At 34.5% G+C, this 25,412-nt stretch overlaps 1 protein-coding gene across 4 annotated transcripts in view; it reads right to left on the bottom strand.

Annotated features, from left to right (window-relative positions):
• CD36 (CD36 molecule (CD36 blood group)) overlaps positions 1 to 24,579 on the bottom strand; it is a 39,774-nt gene extending 15,195 nt beyond the window's left edge. The window contains exons 1-7 of one of the 4 annotated variants that reach the window (XM_023736037.1): positions 24,353 to 24,579; positions 18,026 to 18,111; positions 17,309 to 17,517; positions 8,384 to 8,544; positions 4,161 to 4,308; positions 3,521 to 3,700; positions 2,165 to 2,256 (exon numbers count right to left, since the gene is read on the bottom strand). In XM_023736037.1, coding sequence (XP_023591805.1) covers positions 2,165 to 2,256; positions 3,521 to 3,700; positions 4,161 to 4,308; positions 8,384 to 8,544; positions 17,309 to 17,428 — 701 coding nt within the window. In that variant the 5' untranslated portion in view covers positions 17,429 to 17,517; positions 18,026 to 18,111; positions 24,353 to 24,579. Of the gene's footprint in view, positions 1 to 2,164; positions 2,257 to 3,520; positions 3,701 to 4,160; positions 4,309 to 8,383; positions 8,545 to 17,308; positions 17,518 to 17,690; positions 17,876 to 18,025; positions 18,112 to 20,459; positions 20,492 to 24,352 lie in introns of those variants that run through there. The other 3 variants (XM_023736038.1, XM_004381466.2, XM_023736039.1) reach the window with 3 other exon arrangements.
• Positions 24,580 to 25,412: the final 833 nt, after the last annotated feature.

Here is a 25,412-nt window from a genome sequence, read left to right as displayed (position 1 = left end):
AATGACTGCATCTTGTTCTACGTACAGGTTCCGCATAAGCACAATTAAGTTGTTCTGGAATTCCCATTCTTTGCAGTGTTATCCTGATTTGTTATGATCCATACAGTCAAATGCTTTTGCATAGTCAATAAAACACAGGTAAACATCTTTCTGGTATTCTCTGCTTTCAGCCAAGATCCATCTGACATCAGTAATGATATCCCTCATTCCACACCCTCTTCTGAATCTAGCTTGAATATCTGGCAGTTTCCTGTTAAAGTACTGCTGCAACCACTTTTGAATGATCTTCAGCAAAAACTTGTGTATGATATTGTTCACTAATTTCCACATTCTGTTGGATCACCTTTATTTGGAATGGGCACAAATATGGATCTCTTCCAGTCACTTAGTCAGGTAGCTGTCTTCCAAACTTCTTGGCATAGACGTGTGAGCATCCCCAGCACTGCATCCATTTGTTGATACATCTCAGTTGGTATTCCATCAATTCCTGGATCCTTGTTTGTCACCAATGCCTTCAGTGCAGCTTGGACTTTTTCCTTCAGTACCATCAGTTCTTGATCATATGCTGTCTCCTAAAGTTGCTGAATATCAACCAATTCTTTTTGGTACAGTGACTCTGTGTATTCCTTCCATCTTCTTTTGATGCTTCCTGTGTCATTCAATATTTTCCCTGTAGAATCCTTCAATATTGCAACTGGAGGCTGGAATTTTTTCTTCAGTTCTTTCACCTTGAGAAATGCCAAACATATTCTTCTCTTTTGGTTTTCTGACTCCAGGTCTTTGCACATTTCTTTATAATAGTTTGCTTTGTCTTCTTGAGCCGCCTTTTGAAATCTTCAGTTCAGCTTTTTTACTTCATCATTTCTTCTGTTCGCTTTAGCTATTCTACGTTGAAAAGCAAGTTTCAGAATCTCTTCTGACATCCATTTTGGTCTTTTCTTTCTTTCCTGTCTTTTTAATGAAGTTTTTCTTTATGTATGATGTCCTTGATGTCATTCCACAACTCATCTCGTCTCTGGTCATTAGTGTTCTGTTGAGTCAAATCTATTCCTGAGGGGCTTATCTTCTGGCACCGTATCAGACAATGTTCTGCTGTTATTCATGAGGTTTTTACTTGCTAGTTTTGTCAGAAGTAGACCACTAGGTCCTTTTTCCTATTCTGTTGTATTCTAGAAGCTCCATTGAAACCTACCCACCATGGGTGACTCTGGCTGGTATTTGAAATTCCGATGGCATAGCTTCCATTATCACAGCAACATGCTAGCCATCACAGTACAACAAACTGACAGACGAGTGGGGTATTAATCGTAAAGAGTAGAAATGATGTCCTTCCCCACTGTAGTTCTTTCTATTTTACACACATGCTAAATTATGTATCCTCAGATGAACAGACAGGAGCTATGAAAAGAATGGAAAACATGGCTATACAAAGATAGCTCATTCTTTTACCGCTTCAAAGGAGGTATGCTTTTCATTTTTAGGGTTATATGTAAGTTTTAGAATTGTATGGAAGTACTAACTGCATTTTTGCCTTGATAAAAGTTAAAAAAGCTGAGTTATTAATACAGAAAAATATTTCAATACAGTTTTGCAGGGGAAAGGTCATGAGAAGAATTGCACAGATTCACTGAACTTCATTTTTAGAGATATTTAGGCTATGACACTGGAATACACAATGTTTATTTCATATGCTAAATTTTTAAAAAGCAAATAAAAAAAGAAAAACACAGTAAGATGTATTTTTCTACCTAATGCCAAACAATTAGTTGATGCATTGATCTTCTTCCTTTTCATTTGTGTTTATATACTGGTATGGGTGATGTGTACGTGCTGGATATGTAGTGGAACTGGGAATGGTTCCTTTGAATTTCTTTATGTAAGAGAGCCCATGCATAAAAGGTGAAGTAAACCCTAAAGTAGGACTGATATTTAGCAGCTACGCACTGGTGTGGCCATGCTAGTTGTCATAAATAAGTGTTAATACCCGGCACAATAGACATTTCCAGGGGGCTAAGATAGAGTCAGGAGTGTTCCATAGGTTGGCGACTGTGTCTTACCGGTAGTTAAATGAATACCACTCCTGCCTTAGAGAACTGCAGTAACTAACACACACACACACACACACACACACACACACACACACAGAGTTTACCTGGATACTTACTTTTTACCTTTATAAGTGTCAATTATGGCAACTTTGCTTATGTCATCTTTTCCATTAAAAACTTTATAAACTCCATCTGCAGTATTGTTGTACTGAAAAGACAGGAACAAGAAAAAATATTTCTAGAACAAGTCATATTTCCAAGTTATAAAATGTGTAACTCACTTTCACTTTTCTCAAACACTAGTTATTCTTGTATGATTTGAAATGTATATGTAATTGAGATTTTAAAATTATTAGTCTTTAAAAAATTTAAAGGATAGACTATAAAAGGTGCCTAGAAACAAATGCTAAATGCTAAGACCAAGCAAGGCAATAAAATACCAGAAGTCAACATGATCAAACTCCAGCACTCTTTGTCATAATTAAGCCAGTGAGGGGATTTTGATCATTACTCTTATTATACTGAAATGAGAGGACATTGAACAAAACCTATGGGGACAACAATTTCTAAAGGTATTCTAAACATGATTGATCTGTAATAAGTGGGTGCTAAACTGAAAAAGATGAGGTACACAAAGTTAAAAACAGAATTAGCCAAGTCAGGGAAAGAATTAATGAGTATTTAAGCTAAAATAATAATAATAAATAAATCTCTGATCCCTTAAGCATTTCTACATTCATATTTCAATTGATATATAACCTTGCAATCCAAAGCACTGTTTAAAAGTAAAATAATAGCAATAAACAGGAACATATAACTAATATCACATATGGTGCCAAATGAAATTAAAGTAAAAATTCCAACTCAATAGTCAGCTTATTCTATTTTTAATTTGGAACAATAATAATAACTAAATACACCACAAATTCACATTTTCCTTAATCCCCAAATTGCCATCTCATGGCCTTTGTGGACCACTTGAAGTTCTTATTCACAAATGGTATTAAAGTATGGCAGGCTAACTCAAAAATCTGATTGAGATGTGCAAATTTAGGCTAAAGTTTTAATTTAAATTAAAAAATTATAAGAGGCCTAGAGAAAGAATTACAATGTGAATACATTACTACACTAAAAGTTGTTATTGAACTTGATTTTATGAGAAAGGAAATAAAAACCAAAAATAGTTTTATAAGTTAATTTTAGACAAATTTCATATTTATAGAAGGCAGAGCAGAATCTGTTTAAATCTCAGTTTATTAATTTAAAAATTAATATTTAAATTCATACAAGTAAATTTTCCCTACTAGGAAAGTTGAAGTTATGTGATATGGGGACTTTTTTTAAAATTAAGAAATATATTCCCAGATCAGCAAAAGGCTTAATACACTAAATTAGAAAACCATGCCTTGCCAATGCTATTGTATTTATCCAATTAAAACACAGCAATATTACCATTCGTATTTGCTACTTACAGGAAAAAATACACCAACAGTAGTGTTAATAGGATACGGAACCAAACTCAAGAATGGATCCTTGTAGCCCCACAACAGCTCCTTCACAGTTCTGGTTTGGAACATAGAAGATTTTGACTTTTTGATAAGTGAATTGAGTATCGTCTGAACAAATGCGTTTTGATAGATGTGGGGTGCGGCCTACCCCCCAAAGAAAAAAAAAATCACTGTTTAAGACACCAATGCAATATCAGATTTTACTAAATAAATAGACTAAATATTAGAATTGAGTTTAGTAAGGAATTCTTTAATTGTATCTTTAAAATTATTGCCAAATCTGGACAGGACTAAAAAGTGTAATCAGTCTAATCCACAGATTACATTTCTCTGCCTAAGAGACAGCCACATGAAGAAGACATGCCAAGTTAGGTCACCCCCCTACCCCTTTTTTAAAATGGTACACTTTTTGTGGCCTTTTAATTCAGTTGATTATTAAATGACTTTGCCATCTTTCCAGATGATCATAAATCCATTCACAATAACTACATAAGAACTCATTTCATAAAAAATGGCAAAATAAATAAAATATATAGTTCTAATAATGATTATTTCAGGTTCTAGAGTATTTTAAAGCAAATAATTTTTTTGTTTGTCTACTCACTGCAACAGCCAGATTGATAACTGTGAAACTGTCATTCTCTGATCCAACTGACAGTGAAGGTTCAAACACGGCAGCATTGGGTTGTAAAAAAGAGACTGTGTGGCTTTGAGGGTCATGAGTTATATTATTCTTGGCTAGATAACGAACTCTGAAAAGCAGAAATAAATAAAATTTTTTAAAAAATAGTCTCATGTGATTATTAAGTCACATAGCCATTCATTCATTCCACAAATATATTTTAGTACATAGAATATACAATAAATTATGCTAAAAATGGTGTTAAAATGATAAATAAACCAGCGCTGGGTCTCGACCAGATAAATGAGTAGAGGTCTTAAACTTGCAAGCAGGAAATTGGAATAGCAGGGAAATGATATGTGTTATGCTAGGAGTTTGCACAGACTCCATGGGTAAACAAAATAGATACAAATCCAGGCTTGGGGTGGTCATGGTGAGGGTGAGAGTCAAGACACATATGGGTAGAAATTCCACTTAAGTGAATGACAGATAGAAGTTTAGTTAGATGAAGTAGGGTAAGGAGTAACGTATACAAGATAAGAAGTGAAACAGAACATGGTGTATTTTGAGAAATGCAAATGGTTAAATTTGGCTGGATTATATGGTTAGACTAGGGAATGTGGAAAACCACTGACAAAAGCAGGATCTCAAACACAAAAGGGTTGTATCCCTTAATCAAATGTTTAGACTTTATCGTGAGGGTAAGGAGACAGTAGAAAGGTTTAAGAGGGGAAATATTAAACAGCACAATTTCTAATTTAGAAAGAACATACAAATAGTCCACGGCCTGTCCAGCACTGGCTTTTCCATCTTTTAAAGGACCTTAATGAGAATTAAAGATATCGTTAAGTATTTGGCTGCTAACAAAAAGGTCACCAGTTCGATCCACCAGCCGCTGCTTGGAAACCCTACGGGGCAGTTCTACTTTATCCTATAGGGTTGCTTTGAGTCAGAATTGACTCAACGGCAACAATTTTTTTGTTTGTTTGTTTGTTTGTTTTAAAGGAATATAATTTCCATTTTAAGGGGTACAGACCAACTTTTTCCCTATATGTTGAGCAAAATACTTATTAGCTCCTGGATCTAACACCTCTAGGCTGCAGACTATACTTTAGGAATGTGGTAAAGTGTGATGATTATGAAGGAAATTATTTTTCAAGTACAGAATATGCATTGAGGCTAAACGAGGCATCATCACACTATTATATATTTGAATGTCTAGTATGTGAGGTGAATAGATAACTAGGTGTAAAAACTGGAGAAAAATAGTACTGAAATTGAAAAAAGTACATTTCACTCAACTGTAATAAGTGTGAATTTCTGTAGGTTTAGGATCATGAGTGTTTTGTATCTCCAAACACAGTATCTGGTAAACAGTGAGTTCTTAAAAAATATTTTGAATGAATAAATTAATTAATAGTTCATATTCTTAAAAAAAAAAAGATAAGAATTCCACATCAGCTAGGCAGATATTTTGTTTTTAATATAATTCCATCAATTTTTTTATTATTTATTCTCCCTGGAGTCCTAGAGAAATACAAAGAATATTATAACTTCACTGAAATAGCACACAGGGCAATGATTTACCAGTAATGCATTTTCTCTCCAATAACTGAATTTTAAAATCAGATTATATATTATTAGCATTTCAAATTGGGGTACCTTAATTTTCAGGGACAGATATGTATATGTAAAACTTGAAACAAGAGCAAAATAATTGTGTTCCAAATTCTAAAGCTTACTTAAATTGCACTTACAATATTGTATCAGTAGATGGCACTCATTAAGAGAAAATCCTTGAAAGAGGCCTCTGTTTAGAATGAACTTTTAAAAGGACAACATAATTACATTATTTAAAAAAAAATAAAGATTGTATGCAAGTTTGGGAAAGGTTTGGTTCATAGGGTCATGGGAAGGAATTCACCCTAGATTTTGCCTAAGATTTCTTTCTGTGTATTCCTGCCAGAACAAAGTAACTTAAAAATTTGAGTTATGTTGCATATAAGAATATTCCAAAGATATAGACTCTTCACAGAGATGAAGTAATCTGGAATATAATCACAATCTCAATCTAGGCAATTTCTTGCTTTCACCCAAGTCACTACTTTATCAATCAAAGTTTTTTTGAACTCACATTAGCAGCCATGGACCAAATAAACCTGTGGTTGTGTGTGAGGAGGGAAATCCTCCTACATTTCCAATTTCAGTAGGATTCGGGGTTTAATTTATGGGGAAGCAGTTTCAGCTCAATACATGGAAGATGCTCAAGCTATTAATTTTTTTCTAAAAGGTAACTAGTTGTTTGTTTTCCCTTATTTAAGGCATCCGGGCAGAGACAAAGACTCCATTGTGGTTCCATTATGGGACAAAACGACCTTTTGTGGATCAGAAAGTCCTTTAATAATTGTTATATAAGCAGTAGGTAATTGTTTATAAACTTTAGCTGTAAATTCAACTCTTTTTCTCAACACCCTGATGTCCTCTCCAAGCAAATCAAGTATTATCCACACTCCACTCCACATTTTTTTGTCCCTTAGAGAGATATGTTTGAAGGCTCTAAGAATATAATTTATATTTACCACCAGCTATCTTGTGTATGAGTTGGAATTGACTCAATGGCAACGGGTTTGGTTTGGTTTCGGATCTTCTGTATGAAAATTATTGGTATTGGGGAGGACTAGGTCCAACGATTATATATATATATATATAGTCCTTCCCTGATACCAATAATTATATATATATATAAATTCATGTATAGACCTCTCTCTCTCTTTCTCTCTCTCTCTTTATAATATATATGTACATATATCTCTATATACACACACATATATATATATATATATATATATAACAAAAAACAAAACCAAACCCACTGCAGTCAAGTCGATTCTGACTCATAGTGACCCTATGGGACAGAGGAGAATTGCCTCCCAGGGTTTCCAAGGAGCAGCTGGTAGATTTGAACTGCTGACCTTTTTGGTTAGCAGCTGAACTCTTAACCACTGCACTACCAGGGCTATATATATACATACACACATGCATGTATATGTATGTGTATGTGTATATATATATATACATATACATATATTTCCCCATCTCACAAATAATGTTCTTATAAGTGAAATACATAAATCCTCTCTAAACAAACAACAAAACAAAAGATGAGGTCTCCAATTTGAGTAAACCTTGTCTTTCCTTCTAATTATTCACTTGTCTCAGGTTATGAGTTTTGAACAATTATGCTTAGTCTGTCATCTAAATTCTAAATTTTCATAGGCACAGATCACAGCTGCAATATTCTTTTAGAACAAGATGTTCACATAGGCTTTGCTAATAACTTAAGAAATACAACACCATAAAAAAATTAAAATATGTGCCAAGGTATGACTTTTTTTGTAACAGTGAAGACCAAGCCTTCTTTGGCAAAGTCATGGATATGTGGCAACATATGCCACAAGTGAAAAAATCTGTTACTTCTTAAAAGTCAGACAGTTATTTGATGCTGGTAGATTTATAATAAAATTCATATTCCTTTTCTATACATTGTCCACTGACAATGAATATGTGGATAATTAACTCTACCTTTAGTTCATAGATAGATTCATACATACATATATAGATAGATACATAAAACAAAAAAACCAAACCCGTTACTGTCGAGTCGATTTTGACTCTAGCGACCTTACAGAACAGAGCAGAACTGCCCCATAGGGTTTCCAGGGAGCGGCTGGTGGATTTGAACTGCCGACTTTTTTTGGTTAGCAGCCGAGCTCTTAACCACTGTACCACCAGGGCTCCATATAATGTACACACACATATACATATAATGCTATTAATTAATTCAAAATATGAAACAACTTATAATAATTTAATCTTTAAATCAGGATTCTACGCAGGTAGGAAAAATCATTTTAATGTACACTTAAAAAAAAAAAAACTCGTTGCCGTGAGTCCATGCAGACTTATGGTGACAGAGTAGAACTGCTCCATAGGGTTTCCAAGGAGCAGCTGGTGGATTCAAACTACCAGCCTTTTGGGTAGCAGCCGAGCTCTTAACCACTGTACCACCAGAGCTCCTTAATATATATTATAGGCAATATAATGGTAAGTACATTCCAGTAAAATGGCAGTCATCAAACGGAAGCATTTGCAGAAATACACGTAGTCAAGAAAAGAGTGCCTCTTAGCTGTGGGGACTCACTCACCTGTATGTGTAAGGACCTCTTTGCTTAACCTTAATGTTGCTGCTGTTAACTACCACTTCCTCTGGATTTTGCACATCAAAGATCCAAAACTGTCTGTAAACTTCAGTGCCTGTTTTAACCCAATTTTTAAAAGCAATTGTACCTTCTTCAAGAACAGCTTCCTATGAAAAAGAAAACAAAGTCTGGATTATTTCTCTGTAGTAAATACAGGCATTTCTGAGAGTTTGTTTATAACCTTCAGTTAGCCAAAATAAAAGGGCCAAGCTCAGGTATCTTCTTCATAAAAAGCTTTGCAACCTTGCCACACACTTGCGCCAGAAATGTTTTCAACAAATTATTGTAGGAACATATTTTAGTTAACCTTATGCAATAAAGAATAAGTCTATAATAATTGCAGACATGTCTGTTGATTTACTAAGACAAACCATTAGCAAGTTTTAGAGTGACCCTATGTCAATATTTCAACAGTTGGTAACTACATTTGTTAAGTAAATTTTATTAAAGCTGTTCCCAAAAGTTCTTATCGGGTTGAATATTAAATTCTCTTCTGTCCCTAAGTGAGTTGGAATGATCAGGTGAGGCAGAAAAACAGAGAAAAATCTAGGGTATTGGAAGCTTTTCCCTTTTCTTCAAAGGTTGGACAATTTAGGGGATGTTGCCTCACATTTATTAAATTAAGAAAATAAACGCTTTTGCATGAAAAATACAATTTGACTTTTCCCTTCAAAATTTTGCTGAATATGGCTTTTATACCCGTCAATTTATTTGCAGTACCCTAATAATACATGTTTTCAAAAATTACCATTCTAATTCTATCACATTGTGCTACTATTTTTAAGAGAAAGACAAAATAAGGAAAGTTGTCCTATTATCACTTTGTGGAATCCACTAAAAATCACTGACGCCCCTTGTACTAAAGATGGATAAGCAGGAAAAAAAAAATCAGTGACAGAATCAGAAAATCCTAGATTAGAAAACTTGCTTCTAGATTTAGGAGCTGTAGGACAGAGTAGAAAGTCACCAGACTCCTCTGGGTCAATTTCATTAGTGATGATACGAGAGAATTATCACAGATGCTCTCACAGTTTCCTTCCACTGCTTTATTCTCTGAATTGGGAGCCTGTGAAGCTATAGTAACTAGTGAAAACAAAGATGATTTTGTACTAGGCAGCATTTCCTACTAAATACCCTGGGAAGAATGCCCAAGATGGAGAGCTCCAAGTTATCTTAGTGTGCTAGAGGAAAAAGGAAGAAAACTATTTCACAGAAAATGAACCTAAAGTGACCCATGAATACAAAAACAAGGTGAACTCTTTGTTTCCTTCACCTGGAAGCATCAATTCACAGAATGATGTATCAGGAAAGAACATTGAACATTATCACACTTTCTAGTATAAGACACAGAGGCTCTGAGAAACCAGGTGCCTAGTTCAGGGGTAACACAAGCAAACAGTAGCAGAATCATGATGAGAATCTAGTCTTTGACCCTTATAGACTAGTACTCTTTTATACCATACTAGTGCTGCGTTTTCTTTCCTGCCACCCTCCTTCACCCTCTGCACTTTGTTGGTACAAGTCAAATTAAGTTTCACATCTTCAGGATATTTTACTTATTGCTTAATGCTGAGTTTAAGGGAATTGCTTCTAGAACTAGGTGCCAAATTATAATGCAATAATGAAACTCTGTGCTGTTGCAATCCATTTACACTGGATAAACTGGAGTTGCTAAAGTGATGACAGAATCTCTATTGCTTTTTTACAGCCAACTGTCATTGAACCATTTTTTATTTGCTCCCGAAAATCTTACTTCCACATTAACAAGCCCAATATTAAGGCAAAGTTCCATTTAGACAATTCAAGTATTATGGCTATTCTTCTAAATGTAAAATTCCCTTATACTCCTCTTTTTAATGAGGCTGTTGAAGCTGAAAACTATGTTAATTTATCCTTTAAAGGGATTTTAAAGAGGGAAAATACACATGAATATACACACATACCACACAATAATACTCTGACACTATAAGCATGTTAAGGCCTCTATTATTTATCATGTATGTACCTCTCAAGGCACATATTGTATATTAGTTCTTAATAAAAGGAACTCAGTAACTTCTTATGGAATTAAAAAAGAACTGTAACAGTTTGTGCTTAGCAGACAGAATATCTACTAACTCTCATGTCTGTGCATCTAAATAGCAAAAGACAATGCAAATGTATCATACTTTTTTTTTAAAGATCAAGGTCACTTTGACTTATTTTTTTATCTGGAGACATTTTAACAAATGGAAAAGTTGAAATATAAAAATATTGAAATGAATAAATTGAATTAAAATTATGAACTGTTAGAGTTAGCACCATTTAATCTCATTCATTTTTTTCAGAGGTAAAAATGGATCCTAGAGAAAATAAATGTCTGATTCAATGTTACAAGACAATTTATAGCTGATATGGAGAAGGCAGGAGCCCTGGTGGCACAAAGGTTAGAGTGCTTAGCTGCTAACCAAAAGGTCGGAAGTTCAAACCCAACAGCTGCTTCACAGGAGAAAGGAAAGATGTGGCAGTCTGCTTCCATAAAGCTCAGAGCCTTGGAAACCCAAGAGGGACGTTCTACTCTGTCCTATAGGGCCCCTGTGAGTAGGAGTCAATTCCATGGCAATGGTTTTTTGTTTGTTTATTTGTTTTTATGGAGAAGGCAGGTCCTTTGACTCCCACCTTGTATTGTTTCCATGGCACCATGATTTGCTCAGGGACAGACAGAAAAATGTAGTCAAAATAGGAATGCAATTTTTCTGACGCTAATACCACTATATGTACTAGAAAATTTTATAGCCACTCCTTCAGTGCCATGACTAAATATGTCACAAGTTCCTCTGATTTTAAAAGGTGAAAGAGATTTTATGTCCTTTGCCAATTTAAAAGGGCTTGATTTTAATTTAGATTCGGACTATCTACCCTGTTTTGCAAATCTTTCACTAAATTTGGAGTACAGGGCTGATAATTATGTGCACAGAGAAAGTAATATAATTTAAGATCTCCTCACTTGTCTGATGTGTGTATCAGTATCTCTTCCTGACTACACAATCCCAGCAGAGGCTGGATCTTAACCTACTGACTCTCACACAGTATGATCTCCAGCTGGATTGAAAGCCATCAACCTTGAAACTCCTGTTCTCCTGGTTTAACCTGAAAGCAGATGTTTGGGATAGTAATTGCTATATAGTCGGTCACATGCGCACTTGATTACTGAGAACAGTATTCATCTACATGACTGGCAACTTTAGTGTAATTATTAAAATGTGTAGGATAGGCAGAGTACAAATGCAGACATGATACTGCCCCATTTCTCAAGAACGTTATAAAGTACAAGAGACAGAATCATGTGTAGCACATTTTAATCTGCGAGTTCTATTCCCTGACCCTACTCCCTCCCTAAGCAAGTGCAGTGGCTTCTTCCCTGAAAACACAGGGTGAAGTGGTTAACAACAAAACTGGATGCAATGAATTTGAACCTCAGTTCCGTCACTTGCTAACTATTTGTATTTGGGAAGATTATTTCTTTGTGCCTCACTTCCTCATCTGTAAAATGGGGATAAAATAATAGCATTAGGTTGAACCATTTGAAATTAGTATTTCTGAAAGTCAAAAATGTTGAATATTGGCAATTTTATATGGTTTAATGAATATATTCTCATAGGTTGTTATGCAATTAATAAAGGCAAACCCTTAGAACAGTGTTAGCACATAGTAGGTATTCAACAAATGTTAGGTACTATTGCTATGCAAATACCGTTTTTTCTTTAAAGGGAGAATGCTATTATCTTTTGCTTGCCAGATCTCTAACTGCTTAGTTCATAGTATTTACTGCTTAAAACAGTCATATAGCAATTACTCGTGCAATATCATATGACACTTCTTTTTCTACTATTCAGTCATTTTTATATTTATGTTCGCTCCGGAAAAATAAAAACTTCCTTAAAAAGCAGAAGCATAGAGTTTTGACAATATATTGAAAATAGCCTCCATTCCTTCTCCTCCCCACTTCCACCACAATTCTCTCAGAACTGGTCCTAAACAGAACGATTTTGCTATGTTCAAAATTTTCCTCATGTGTTTACACATGCGTGTTCTTAGTGAATGAGAATGAGAGAGAGAGAGAATGAATTAGTACCTTAGCAATAGTTGCTCTGAGAGGCAGAAAACTAACTTTAGTCTCAGATTACCAAGCCATCAGTTAAAAACCAGAATAAAATTTAGTAAAACAGATTGGAGTAGTAAACTTTAATATGCTTCTCACACCCAGGAAATTAGACTCCAAGAATTCATATAAAAACCTAAAATGGGAGATTTTGTATTTTGCATGAGAGATAAACTACGCTGATATTAAATTGGGCTGGAAGAAGAAAATTATATATACACGAACCTGCTATTTCTTGAAACATTGTTTTAAAGTGACATATATTATTGCAATAATATGCAAATACTGGTAATGTTTTTAATCAATTTTTACTACCATTTTAATTTAATATTGTTTTGAAGTGTTTCATGTTTTCATCTCATACTTCTCAATATAAGCAAATTTTACCACCTTTAATAAATAATACTTCAGGCATTTCTTTTTGAGTTTTTTATGTACTATAAAAAGTACAAATTATTTTATCATACCTAGAAATAATATAAGCATGTTATTAAAATATGGATTATTGATTGAAAAGTCTAGTCATTTTAATAAAAATAAATAATTATTGTTTCAATTTACCTTAGCTTTATTTTATCTGAAAACATTTCTTAGAAATTAGTACAGGACTATTTTCAAGAACAAGGAAAGGAAATGATGGTATAATTGGACATTAGTCTATAAATAGGGGAAAAAAAAGAAATTTTAATTCCCTTTTTGGTGTTTATAGTTAATACCATCGGAAAATAAAACTGAAATTTGTTTAAAATTACCTCTGTTATTCACTAAAAATTTTACTTAAGTGATGTCACCAACGTTACATGATAAATTAACTTATGTAAATGGTGGCAGAACTTGGACCTTTAATAAAAGTGCTTTGACAGTTTCTAAATTAGTGACACTTCAGGCCCCTGATTTTTAGTCTATTTAACAAGATTGCATAAACCTACTGGCTCCACACAAATCTATTAGGAACTGTGGTCAAAACTACTGGTAAGAAAGATTTCAGCTATAATCCATTATGAAAATTATGAAGCCCATAGAATTCATCTCTTGGAAATAAACAGCAAAAAAAAAATTGTTAAAAATAAAATTTCTGGGGGATTTTAGACCATTTCAAATGGTAGTTTAAGTGTACCATCTTTTAGAACTGGGATGTACCATAGGACTCCAACTCTGTATTTCATAAATGAAAAACCTTCATCTGTTTGAGAATATTTTATTCTCAATTTCTTTGCGTGATGGCCTGCTACTAACTTCTAAGCAGTTACATGTTTATTTGTATTTCTTCCTACAAAATTGTTTCTTTTTTTCCTACCATCTAAATTATGAATAAATCCTACAGTAACTCCTCTGCTCTTTTCTCTCTACATTCAAACTCTCTAAAAAACAAATCTACCACCTAGTTTTATCTGCAAGCCCTGACCTTTGAAATGCAGACTGATGTTCATATCAAACTACTTACAAAACTTTCTGCGTTTCACTCTCCTGAGGTAAACATTTCTATCAATAACCCAACTGGACATCTTACAGTTAGTTATTTTTATTCTTATCTTTCTTCTTCTTTAGTTCCTCTATCCAAACTGCCATTACTTTTCATCATCCAGCAGTTCTTCCTCTGTATGCTCGCTTTATTGCTTTCTCCCTACTCCACCACAGTAGTCAGGATTACGTCTTGTTATATAATGTGCAGATTATGCAAAGACCTTTTTATGAGGTCTTAAATCTTCATTGAATGTGGTCATATGACTCACAGTTTTTTTGGTTTCCCCATCTTTAGTCTTTTCACTTTCCAACTCTTTCTATTAGAGAAGCATAGTGTGCGAGGCTGTGTTATCATCTAGTCTCTGACTTTGGTTTGTCTAATTTTGGAAACTGATTCCCTCTCCTACTGGCTAGGGGAGTCGGCAAGTTGATTTAACATCTTGTGCTTATAAAATGGGTAAATTAATAGTACTCATACTCATAGGTGTTTGTGATGATTAAATGAATTAGTATATATGAAGCTCTTAGTAAGCACTAAGACAATGCTGGTTATTTGATGATACTAATCTGTAAATGTGGGTTTTGTTATGTCTCATAGCTACGGAAAAACATATGCGAGCTAATATTCCCTATCATCATCAATTAAAGTTTCTTCTGCCTGATGTTCAAAGCTTCCTAAATCTAACCCCACATTACTTTTCTAGAAAGATCACCTCTCCTATTAATCCAGTATTCTTGCCACATTCTCTATCTTCTTTCTTCCCTCTTCACAGCATTTAATCGCATTTCCACAACTTTTTTTCCTAATATTAATCAGTTATTTGATGCTTTCACTACAATCAATACTCTTCGGCCTTTCAAAAATTTTACACTTTGGAGGTGAGATGAGAAGGCAGAGAGGGTCAGAAGCTGGTTGAATAGACACAGGAAATCAGGGGTGGAAAGGAGGAAGGTGCCGTCACAGTACAGAGAGAGCAATTAGGGTCACATAACAATGTATGTATAAATTTTTGTATGAGAGACTAACTTGAATTGTAAACTTTCACTTAAAGTACAACAATAAAATAAAATTAAAAAAAAATTTTACACTTCTTCAAAGTCCAGCTCAGGTCTTACCTTCTTCCTAAAGTTTCTTCAATGCTATGCAACAGTTCTTTTTCTAAATAGCATTTATTTTTCCCTGCTATATAGTCTACAATTCTAGAATTTCACATCTCTATATTTTTTATGATCTGTTTAATCCCTAGTTAAATTTTACACTTATTCAGATAAAAAAAATTATTTTTCTCTCTTTCAGTCTCTATATAAAATCACATTTTGATGTCACAAAACTCTTATTTTCTCATGATTAAGTATTATGAACTGAGAGGGAAATATTAAATAATTAAAACAAATTTTAGCATCTAGCATGCCACCTAACAGAGTCTATACTTACTAATTTTGTTGAAGAGAAGGAAAAGTTGGATGATCAATACTCAGCTATTGATCATTGGTTATATATCAGAAAAAAATAGTCTAAAATGCTGTACACTGGGACATTATGATTGCTCTTCTATTCAAGGGACTTTCCTAATAAATAAGTTATAGCATGTGGGTTAACAATGATACTGATCCTGTTTGCTCTCTGTAGAAGATACAGGTGAGAATCACAGTTTATAGAGACAGGAGGGTGTTGGAGCAACTATAATTTCATCTCACACTGTTAGATAAGCTCAACCTCACCACCACCTGTCTCTATTGACCTATATCAAAAATTAATATCAAGAAAACTGGAAATGCCAAGGCAGGGATGCCATTCAATTCATAATAATATTTTTTCTCAGTTAAACACAGGAGACTAATGATCTGCAGTCTGTTAGCAATAGGAGAGATGGCAATGACTATGTTATTATTGAACAAATACAGTATGCACACATAGGAATTATTACTATAAAATACCCTAAGACAAAAGCAATAATAGTACAGCATGAAGATTTTCTTTTAATTTTAAAATTTTTAGCTAAGGAAAGAAACATCAGAAAATAGTAACTTCTTGTCATGAGTAACTAGATTTGAAACTGATTCTGCAAACCAGTTTGTCAATTAAGTCTATGTTCCAGTGAAATAAAATGGTATATGTTTATATTCCTAGTAAGAGCGAGATGTCAAGCATAGATGAATGGAGAAGACAGATAAGGGTCTTAGCAGTCACAGACAGTGACAGGTCTAACCCATTTTACAAGTTACTTCTTATTATTCTCCATTGTGGAGAGTGCTTACTAACACTTTGTCTAGGCCACTGACATCCTAACCAGGCTAAGCATTGAAGCTAGCACTCAGATATGTTTTATATGGCCAGCATTATGCTTTAAGCAATGAACCTACGTGCCTTTGGGCAAGGTACACACTCTCAAGTTCACCATAGTCCCTATTCTTCCTTTTGCCTTGTTTTTGGCAGCCTCACATTTTTTTTTTTCTTTTTTTTTTTAAACTGCCCGCAAAACTCCTGAAGCCATTTGAATTTGCCATCCTTGGTTTATGACTTTAGCAGATCTGCCTCCCCTTATGCTATTCTTCCGCCTCCTCATCAATAAAAGTTTCTAGCGACAGAGTGTGAAGCTAATCAGGAACTGGGGTAGGAGATGGAGTCTAGTTTGTTATGCAAAGCATATACATTGAATCAATCTAATTTTATTTAAAACTATAGTCAATTTGTAGCATGTTACTGGGTTGTCCTAATTTATTTTCTAAGAGACAAATATAAAGCTTCATAAATAGGAAACATTCATGAGACAATCATAGATTATTACAATTAATAAAAAGCAGTTTTTACTAAACAAAAAAAAAGTTTACCGGTTTTACCAATATTAAACATGACAATGATGCTTAAATTTTATATACATATTTAATATGATTTTACTTTTCTTCAGTATTAGCCAAACTGCTACTATTTTTATAAATGTACCCTCACAAAATACTTCTTACTGAAAACGACATCAATCTACTCCTTGGACATAATAAAAAGCTATTATTTGTACTAATATATATACCTATAAATAGTTTTTTCCCCCAGAATTTAGATATTTATACTTAAGATATCAATGTATTCTTGTTAAATGTACATTCTACTTGTACATTTCATGGGTGCTCACTTCTCTACCATTTAGACTTGCAGCGGTTGATAAAAAATTACAAATCATCATGAAATGCAAAATGCGAACTAAAAGTAAAACAGAGACAGCAGAATGAATCCGAATAACAAGATATATCTTTTAGGCAACTTGTACCTTTTTAATTTTCTTCTCAATAATCATATCTCCAACTGGCATTAGGATACCTCCAAACACAGCCAGGACTGCGCCAATGACAGCCCCAGCGATGAGCCCGCAGTTTCGATCACAGCCCATTTTTCTTGTTCAGGGGACAAATTAAGGTTCAGCACCTGCTTCTCTCAAACTCTTAGGTCTGATTAAAGTGGTTTCCAAGAGGTCTGGTTCTATCAGTAGAAAGAGAAAGAGATCATAAAACAGAAGCTAAATATCAGTACGAAAAGATCGGAGTACAAAGAAAACACACAACTAAAAGATTATTTTGACAGTTCTAAATAAACAAATGCTTTCCTTTTTGTTTTAGCAAAGTGACTTTCTAGATCCTGTTCCCCTTTCTTACTTTTAATTATGTAGCAGTGGCAGAAATAGTATATATTGCCATATAGAGTACTTCTTTACAATTCTCTCTTCTGAACTTTCTTTATATGGATGATTAACATGTTGAAATCTCCTCTAAGTAGAACCATGTGTGCTTGTACTCGCACCCTTATATCACTTCCTCTCAGCCTTACATGCCTAGCTGCATCTTCACCCTCTATCTGGGCTCTCCTCCCAAACACAGTCGACCACACTCTGACTGGAGGTTTACTGCAAATCAGACATGGGTGGACTGACTGACGTCTTCTCAGTCTAAATGCTAAGCAAGTATGCTAACAGGCATTTTCTTTACTATACCTTCTTTAGGACTAAATAGCAAGATATCAATTTCGCAGACAATGATTCTCAGAAAAAATCAGTTCTTCTAATCGTTTGTAAAACACCTGTTAAAAGAAAAAGCAGGGGAAAATTGGGGAAATGCACTATCATAAAATTAGCTGTCTCTATTGTTAACCTAATTATAATCATTGATAAAAGAAAATCTCAGTATCGTGAATACAAAGTTCACGTCCGAATTGTATCTACATTTTATAAACATCGTTCAGAACAATGAACTATTTTTAAAAACTATGCTTTAATGTCAATTTCATTGTTAATACTTGATTTTGGATATGCCAGAGGTGTACGGCATTTGAAGAAAATGTAGAAAATGAGCAGTTTTAATGCTAGGCAGTTTTCTTACTAGTGTCAAAGGTTTTTGTTTAAATAGTAAACTGTAACAGTGCATCGTCCATTTTGACATGTGCAGTCAATTCATGACAACTGTCAAAAGGAACCTGCTTGTGCTAGTATGTGTTTCACCTAGTCAGTCCTCATGTTTGGTATCTTTATATAGTGTGTGTTTATTACATAAAGAAAACAATTTATGGAATGAGTGGTTTCTGCTGTAATAAAATTGATGAGAATTTATTACTTCTGACCAACACTTGAAAGTACACTCATTTGAGCTACTTTGGTTATAACAACACTTTTTTTAAATGGGGTTGACCTGACATTGGTAAATGCTCATAATGTGCTTTATAGCTTATAAACAAATATTTCCTACTTCAAAATGTCCACAGCCAAGAAAAGCACAGATGTCAAGAGAATGAATGCTATGGGTGAAAAAGAGGCACACCAGAATATTTCTGTGAAAACTGTAAGAGTAATAATATAAAATATATTTTGATATGGCATCCAAAATATATTTGTCCCTTCTAGTTTTGTTGCAACAGAAATATCATTCCAATGAGTTTATTTATAATTGAGGAGCCACCTAGTTTTTCAAAAGTATTATATGCACAGCTAAGAAAACAATGTTAACATAAAAAATAAGATTATTCTTCCAAATGGAGAAAAATGAATGTTACAAAATTTAACCTCAGCAATTTTATTTATTTTTTGTATGCTTTCTTACCCATTGGGATTTCTCTTTACCTACTTCCTTATATCTAGGATGCTTCCACTATAAAACACAGGAGGCAATAAACTCATTTACACTGAGGCCCAGGTGACTAACAAACTTATTTCACTAGTCTCACTTTTTTTAATGTAAAAAAAAAACCCACATAAACCTAAACAAATTACTTGCTTTTCTTGTGGACTTTCATGTATCACTGGGCAAGTGGGGTTGGCTTTTCATTAATAGTTTGGGGTGGAGTGGGAAGAATAGCTTTCCCTGTCCTCTGAAATCATCTAACATATGCTACCTTCTATGGCTTTGGTCAGGGTTGCCACACTGCAGTGGAAGAAGTACTTTTAGGCTGACAAAGCAGCTAGAGAACTGCATATTATAAAATAGAATTTCCCTTGCAAAATGTAATTGTAAAGCACCTTAATATTTTCTGGTAACATACACTTTTAAACAACTACTACTACTGCTAAATAGGGAATATCATTCTGGTGTTCTATATATTGTGAACCAATAGTCATGTTCAGGATAGTTTATTATGTAATACTTTAATGAATGTCCATTTCAGAGACCCCCACACCTTAATCTTAAAGTTATACTTCAGATAACAATAAAAATATGGAATCCAACCAAATGTAATCCAGATTTGAGAGTGAACCAAAGACTTATCTGCCACTCTCTTGCCATGTGACCATTGGCAGGCAAGTCACTTAACCTGAATATACCTCAATTTCCTCATTTTAAAATGGGATGCTAAAATGACATCAGTAGTTTGTTTTGTTTCTTTTTAATTGTGCTTTAGGTGAAGGTTTACAGCTCAAGTTAATTTCTCATTCAAAACTTTATACACATATTGTTTTGTGACATTGGTTGCAGTCCCCACAATGTGGCAGCACACTCCCCCTTTCCACCTCGGGTTCCTGTGTTCATTTGACAAGTTCCTGTCTCTTCTTGTTTTCTCATCCCGCTTTTGGATAGGAGCTGCCCAACTGGTTTCAAATACCTGAATGAACTAAGAAGCATGTTCCTTGAATGTATTGTTTTTTGTTTTATAGTCCTGTCTAATCTTTGTCTGAAGAGTGAGTTTCAGGAATGATTTCAGTTCTGGATTAACAGAACGTCCAGGGGCCATAGTTTCAGCGGTTCTCGCAATCTCTGTCAGACTGTTAAGTCTGGTCTTTTTATGTGAATTTGAATTCAACATCAGTATTTTTTAATTCAAGTAACTGAATCCCTTATTCATTCAAGTTCTTGCATACAAGACCTTACATAGAAGGCAGAGTGACTATGATTACAGCATCAACCATTAATGCCAAAGATGAAGAAATTGAAGATTCTTACCAACTTCTGCAGTCTGAAATTGATCAAAGATGCACTGATAATTACTGGTGATGGGAAAGCAAACATAACAAACAAAGAAGAATTGGTAGTTGGAAAAGATGGCCTTGGTGATAGAAACGATGCTGGTAATCACGTAATAAATTTTTGTAAGACCAATGACTTATTCATTGCAAATACCTTTCTTCAACAACATAAATGGCGACTATTCATGTAGACCTTGTCAGACGGAATACACAGAGAATCAAATTGACTAGATCTGTGGAAAGAGATGATGGAGAAGGTCAATATCATCAGACAGTTCAAGTTGCAAGCTGAAGGAAATTAAAACAAGTCCACAAGAGCCAAAGTATGACCTTGAGTATATCCCACCTGCATTTAGATACCATCTTAAGAACAGATTTGATTCACTGAACACTAATGAGCAAAGATCAGACGAGTTGTGGGATGTCATCAAGGACATTATACAGGAAGAAAGCAAAAGATCATTAAAAAGATAGGAAAGAAAGAAAAGACCAAAACGGATGTCAGAAGAGACTGAAACCTGCTCTTGAAAGCAGAGCAGATAAAGTGAACAGAAGAAATGATGAAGCTGAACTGAAGATTTCAAAGGGCAGCTTGAGAAGACAAAGTAAAGTATTATAATGAAATCTGCAAAAACCTGGAGTTAGAAAACCAAAAGGGAAGAACACACTCAGCATTTCTCAAGCTGAAAGACGTGAACAAAATATGCAAGCCTCAAGTTGCAATACTGAAGGATTCTATCGGCAAAAAAATTGAATGATGCAGGAAGCAACAAAAGAAGATGGAAGGAATACACAGAGTCACTATACCAAAAAGAACTGATCAACATTCAACCATTTCAGGTGGGTAGCATATGATCAAGAATGGATGGTATGAAGGAAGAAGTCCAAGCTGCACTGAAGGCATTGGCAAAAAAACAAGCCTCCAGGAATCGGCAGAATACCAACTGAAATGATTCAGCAAATGAATGCAATGCTGGAAGCGTTAACTCATCTATGCCAAGAAATTTGGAAGGTAGCTACCTGGCCAACCAACTGTACGAGATCCATATTTATGCCTATTCCAAAGAAAAGTGATCCAACCAAATGCAGAAATTATTAAACAATATCGTTAATACCACATGCAAGTAAAATTTTGCTGAAGATAAATCAAAAGTGATTGCAGCAGTATATGACAAGGAACTCCCAGAAATTCAAGCCAGAATCAGAAGAGAACGTGGAACGAGGGATATCATTGATGATGTCCGATGGATCTTGGCTGAGAGCAGAGAATACCAGAAAGATGTTTACCTGTGTTTTATTGACTATGCAAAGGCATTCGACTGTGTGGATCATAACAAATTATGGATAATATTGCAAAGAATGGGAATTCAAGAACACTTAACTGTGCTCATGAGGAACCTGTATAGATCAAGAGGCAGTTGTTCAAACAGAACAAGGGAACACTGCGTGGTTTAAAGTCAGGAAAGGTGTGTGTCAGGGTTGTATCCTTTCACCATACCTATTCAATCTATATGCTGAGCAAATAATCAGAGAAGCTAGACTATATGAAGAACAGCGCATCAGGATTGGAGGAAAACTTATTAATAACCTACAATATGCAAATGACACAACCTTGCTTGCTAAAAGTGAAGAGGACTTGAAGTACTTGCTTATGAAAATCATAGACTACAGCCTTTAGTATGAATTACACCTTAACATAAAGAAAACAAATATACTTGCAGCAAATCCAACAAGTAACATCATGATAAACGGAGAAAATATTGTAGTTGTCAAGCATTTAATTTTACTTGGATCTATAATCAATGCCCATGGGAGCAGCAGTCAAGAAATTAAACAACTTATTGCATTGAGCACATCTGCTGCAAAAGACCTCTTTAAAGCATTAAAAAGCAAAGATGTCACTTTGAGGACTAAGGTGCGCCTGACCCAAGCCATGGTATTTTCAATCACCTCATGCCAAAGCTGGACAATAAGTAAGGAAGACCAAAGAATTGATGCATTTGAATTATGGTGTTGGTGAAGAATACTGAATATACCATGGACTGCCAGAAGAATGAACAAATCTATCTTGGAAGAAGTACAGTCAAAATGTTCTTTAGAAGCAAGGATAGTGAGACTTTGTCTCACTTACTCCAGACATGTTATCAGGAGGGACTAGTCCTTGAAGAAGGACATCATGGTTGGTAAAGTAGAGGGTCAACAAAAAAAAAAGAAAGATCCGCAATGAGATGGACTGACACAGTGGATGTAATGATGGGCTCAAAGATAGCAACAACTGTGAGGATTGGCACAGGACTGGGCAGTGTTTCGAAGAAGAGGCAGCTTATACCCAGTGTCAAATTTCAGTCTTTTAATGAATCTATGCAAAAAAGATACAACTCTAAGGTTAATTCTGATCTATTTTGGAAAGTTATTGTATGTTCTACATAATCTTCAATAAAAAGTCAATATTAATGTCATCTGTCACTCTAAAAACAGATGGGACATAAAATGATTAAAAAATGATAACTCTATTGCTTTTAAAATAGCTATATGTGTATATATTGGTCCCTTTCCAGACTCTGTGTCACAAGCTAAACCAAAAACCAAACCTGTTGCCATCGAGTCAATTCCGATTTACAATGAGCCTATATGACGAGTAGAACTGCCCCATTCGGTTTCTAAGGAGCGGCTGGTGGATTTGAACTCCCTACCTGTTGGTTAGCAGCCATAACACTTAACCACTGGGCCACCAGGGTTCCACCTATCACAACCTAGTGGTGCATTTATCTTTTTCCAGAATTTGTGTCATTTATTTAAGCAGCTCCATGTACTACAGGAAAGAGTTACTGCAAGGGGCAGAGAGTCCTGAGAATGTGCACTGGAGAACCACGGGAGTTGCACGTTTTCCAATGCCTCCCTCTCTAACCTGAAAGCACATTATTATGACATCTACTGAGCAATAAAGAGCCCTGGGTACTGTCTAGTCTCTGCTTTGAACTTAATATTGAAGTAAGATAGTACACACATCCCACTGCTGTTAAGTCAAAGTCAAGTTCATCAGAAAATAAAAGTGTCGAGTAATTTATTCTGTTGAATCATATGGTTGGAAAGTTACTAGTCTAATGTTGGTCTACATTTTATATATAAGCAAAGTTACAAGTACTAATTTAACATTACTTCATCCATGGTCTGATATTTTTGAGAAAGAAATTGATCTTGTCTACTTGTTTAAATTTACAACTGGGTGATTCATTTTTATTATCTTGATATAAGTTTCTAACATATTTTGCTAAGATGAGGTAAGATTATTTGATATTACTTCGGTTCATTTATTATCTTTCAATGCCTTGTCACCATGAGTAATTAAGTATTGCTATTATAATCACACTTTATCCTTATGTTGCATACTACAAAATTATAATTAGCTTTATTCACCGGAGGTAAAGGAGAGCCAAACACATTGCGTGAGACATGCACAGAGTGCCTTAAGAGAAAAGTTCAGGTTACACAATACATTCTACTCAACAACTTTTCTACCCATGTTTCCTTCAAAGAAAAAGTGTAGTTTGTCTCTACTCTTCTCTTTAATTTAGCTTGTTAGAATATGCAAAATTTATGTATTGGTTTTCTTATATAACATGGATCCTTACATATTAAAATAGGTAATATATTTTCCTTGCTAATTTTGTGAAAAATTTTATTTTTAACAAATTATTTGTCCTTTATAAGAAGTTGATATCTGTAAAAATTTACTGCCTATTTAAAGTACTTAAACTTGGAAGACAAAGAACAATCACAAGCACAGGAAAGAAAACTAAATTATTGAGACTTGTATAAAAAAGAAAGGGAAAATAAAAAGCATGTTTAAAAGTGGCACTAATCACATACCTTTCTTGATCATACAGGTAAACCAGTTGTTTTCTATCCACTTTATAGATTATAAATTTTACTTCTTTAGTAGAATTTGTGAGTGGCTTCTATTCCCTTGGGCTGTCTTTGAAAGGAGGAGGAAGAATAGAACTTTTTCTGTTTCTTTGCCGTCAAATCCACAGGGTGTTTCTAGCCTGATCTTTTGAGCATTATGCCCTTGCACTAGCTGGGAACCTGCTAGAAACTGATTGACTGAGTTTTTTTTTTTTTTTTTTTTTTTTTTTTTTTAACCAAGCCCTGAGGTAGGCTGAACTATAAGAAGCCTGTCCAATAGGCTAGGACATCAGAGCAAATTCCCAGACAACCTATAATTATTCCCATGTGTGGATAAAGCTATGTTCCCAGGGAAACTCCACCCAGAAAAGGCATGGTCCAGAGGTAAAAATTTCCTGGGATGTGAACTATTAAACTTGAAGAAGTTTCAGAGTTCCAGGGTACTTGTACCATAAACAAGTGTCATGACTTGACTGACATTTTCTGACTAATAACCAGATATCTAAAATTTCTATTTTATCCACAAGCTTTCCTTCTGCTTGTCCTCAAGAAAGAAAATCAGATTACATGCTTCTACTTTCCACACACTGTCATTCTTTTGCAAAACACAATTGTAAAGCACCTTAAAACGTTATTGCAACATACTTTTTTTAAACAGCCACTACTATTGCTAAATAGAGAATATCATGCTGGTGTTCTACATACTGTGAACCAAGTCATATTCAGGGTAGGAATACAAAAATGCTCCCCACCTAACAAATACTGCATCTTCCCAACAACCCAATTTGTGGAGTTGTCAACAACAGGTTGAAAATGAGTGATAGATGTTACCTTTTAAAATTTAAATTTCTTTTCATACTCTCACCCTACACCATATCCATGTGTGTTCACGAAGTCATGGTTGCCTAGATATTAAAAAGATGTGGATTTGAATCCATGCTAGCCTAAATAGGTGCAAATCAATCATTTAAATCTGATTATTTCATCATCTGGAAACAGAAAGTCATTAGATTCTTGTGTTTCA

The sequence above is a fragment of the Trichechus manatus genome, unplaced genomic scaffold (assembly GCF_000243295.1).
Source record: "Trichechus manatus latirostris isolate Lorelei unplaced genomic scaffold, TriManLat1.0 scaffold00085, whole genome shotgun sequence".
NCBI lineage: Eukaryota > Metazoa > Chordata > Mammalia > Sirenia > Trichechidae > Trichechus > Trichechus manatus.
The sequence above is the reverse complement of the archived record's forward strand: the minus strand, read 5'-3'. Positions and strand labels throughout refer to the sequence as shown.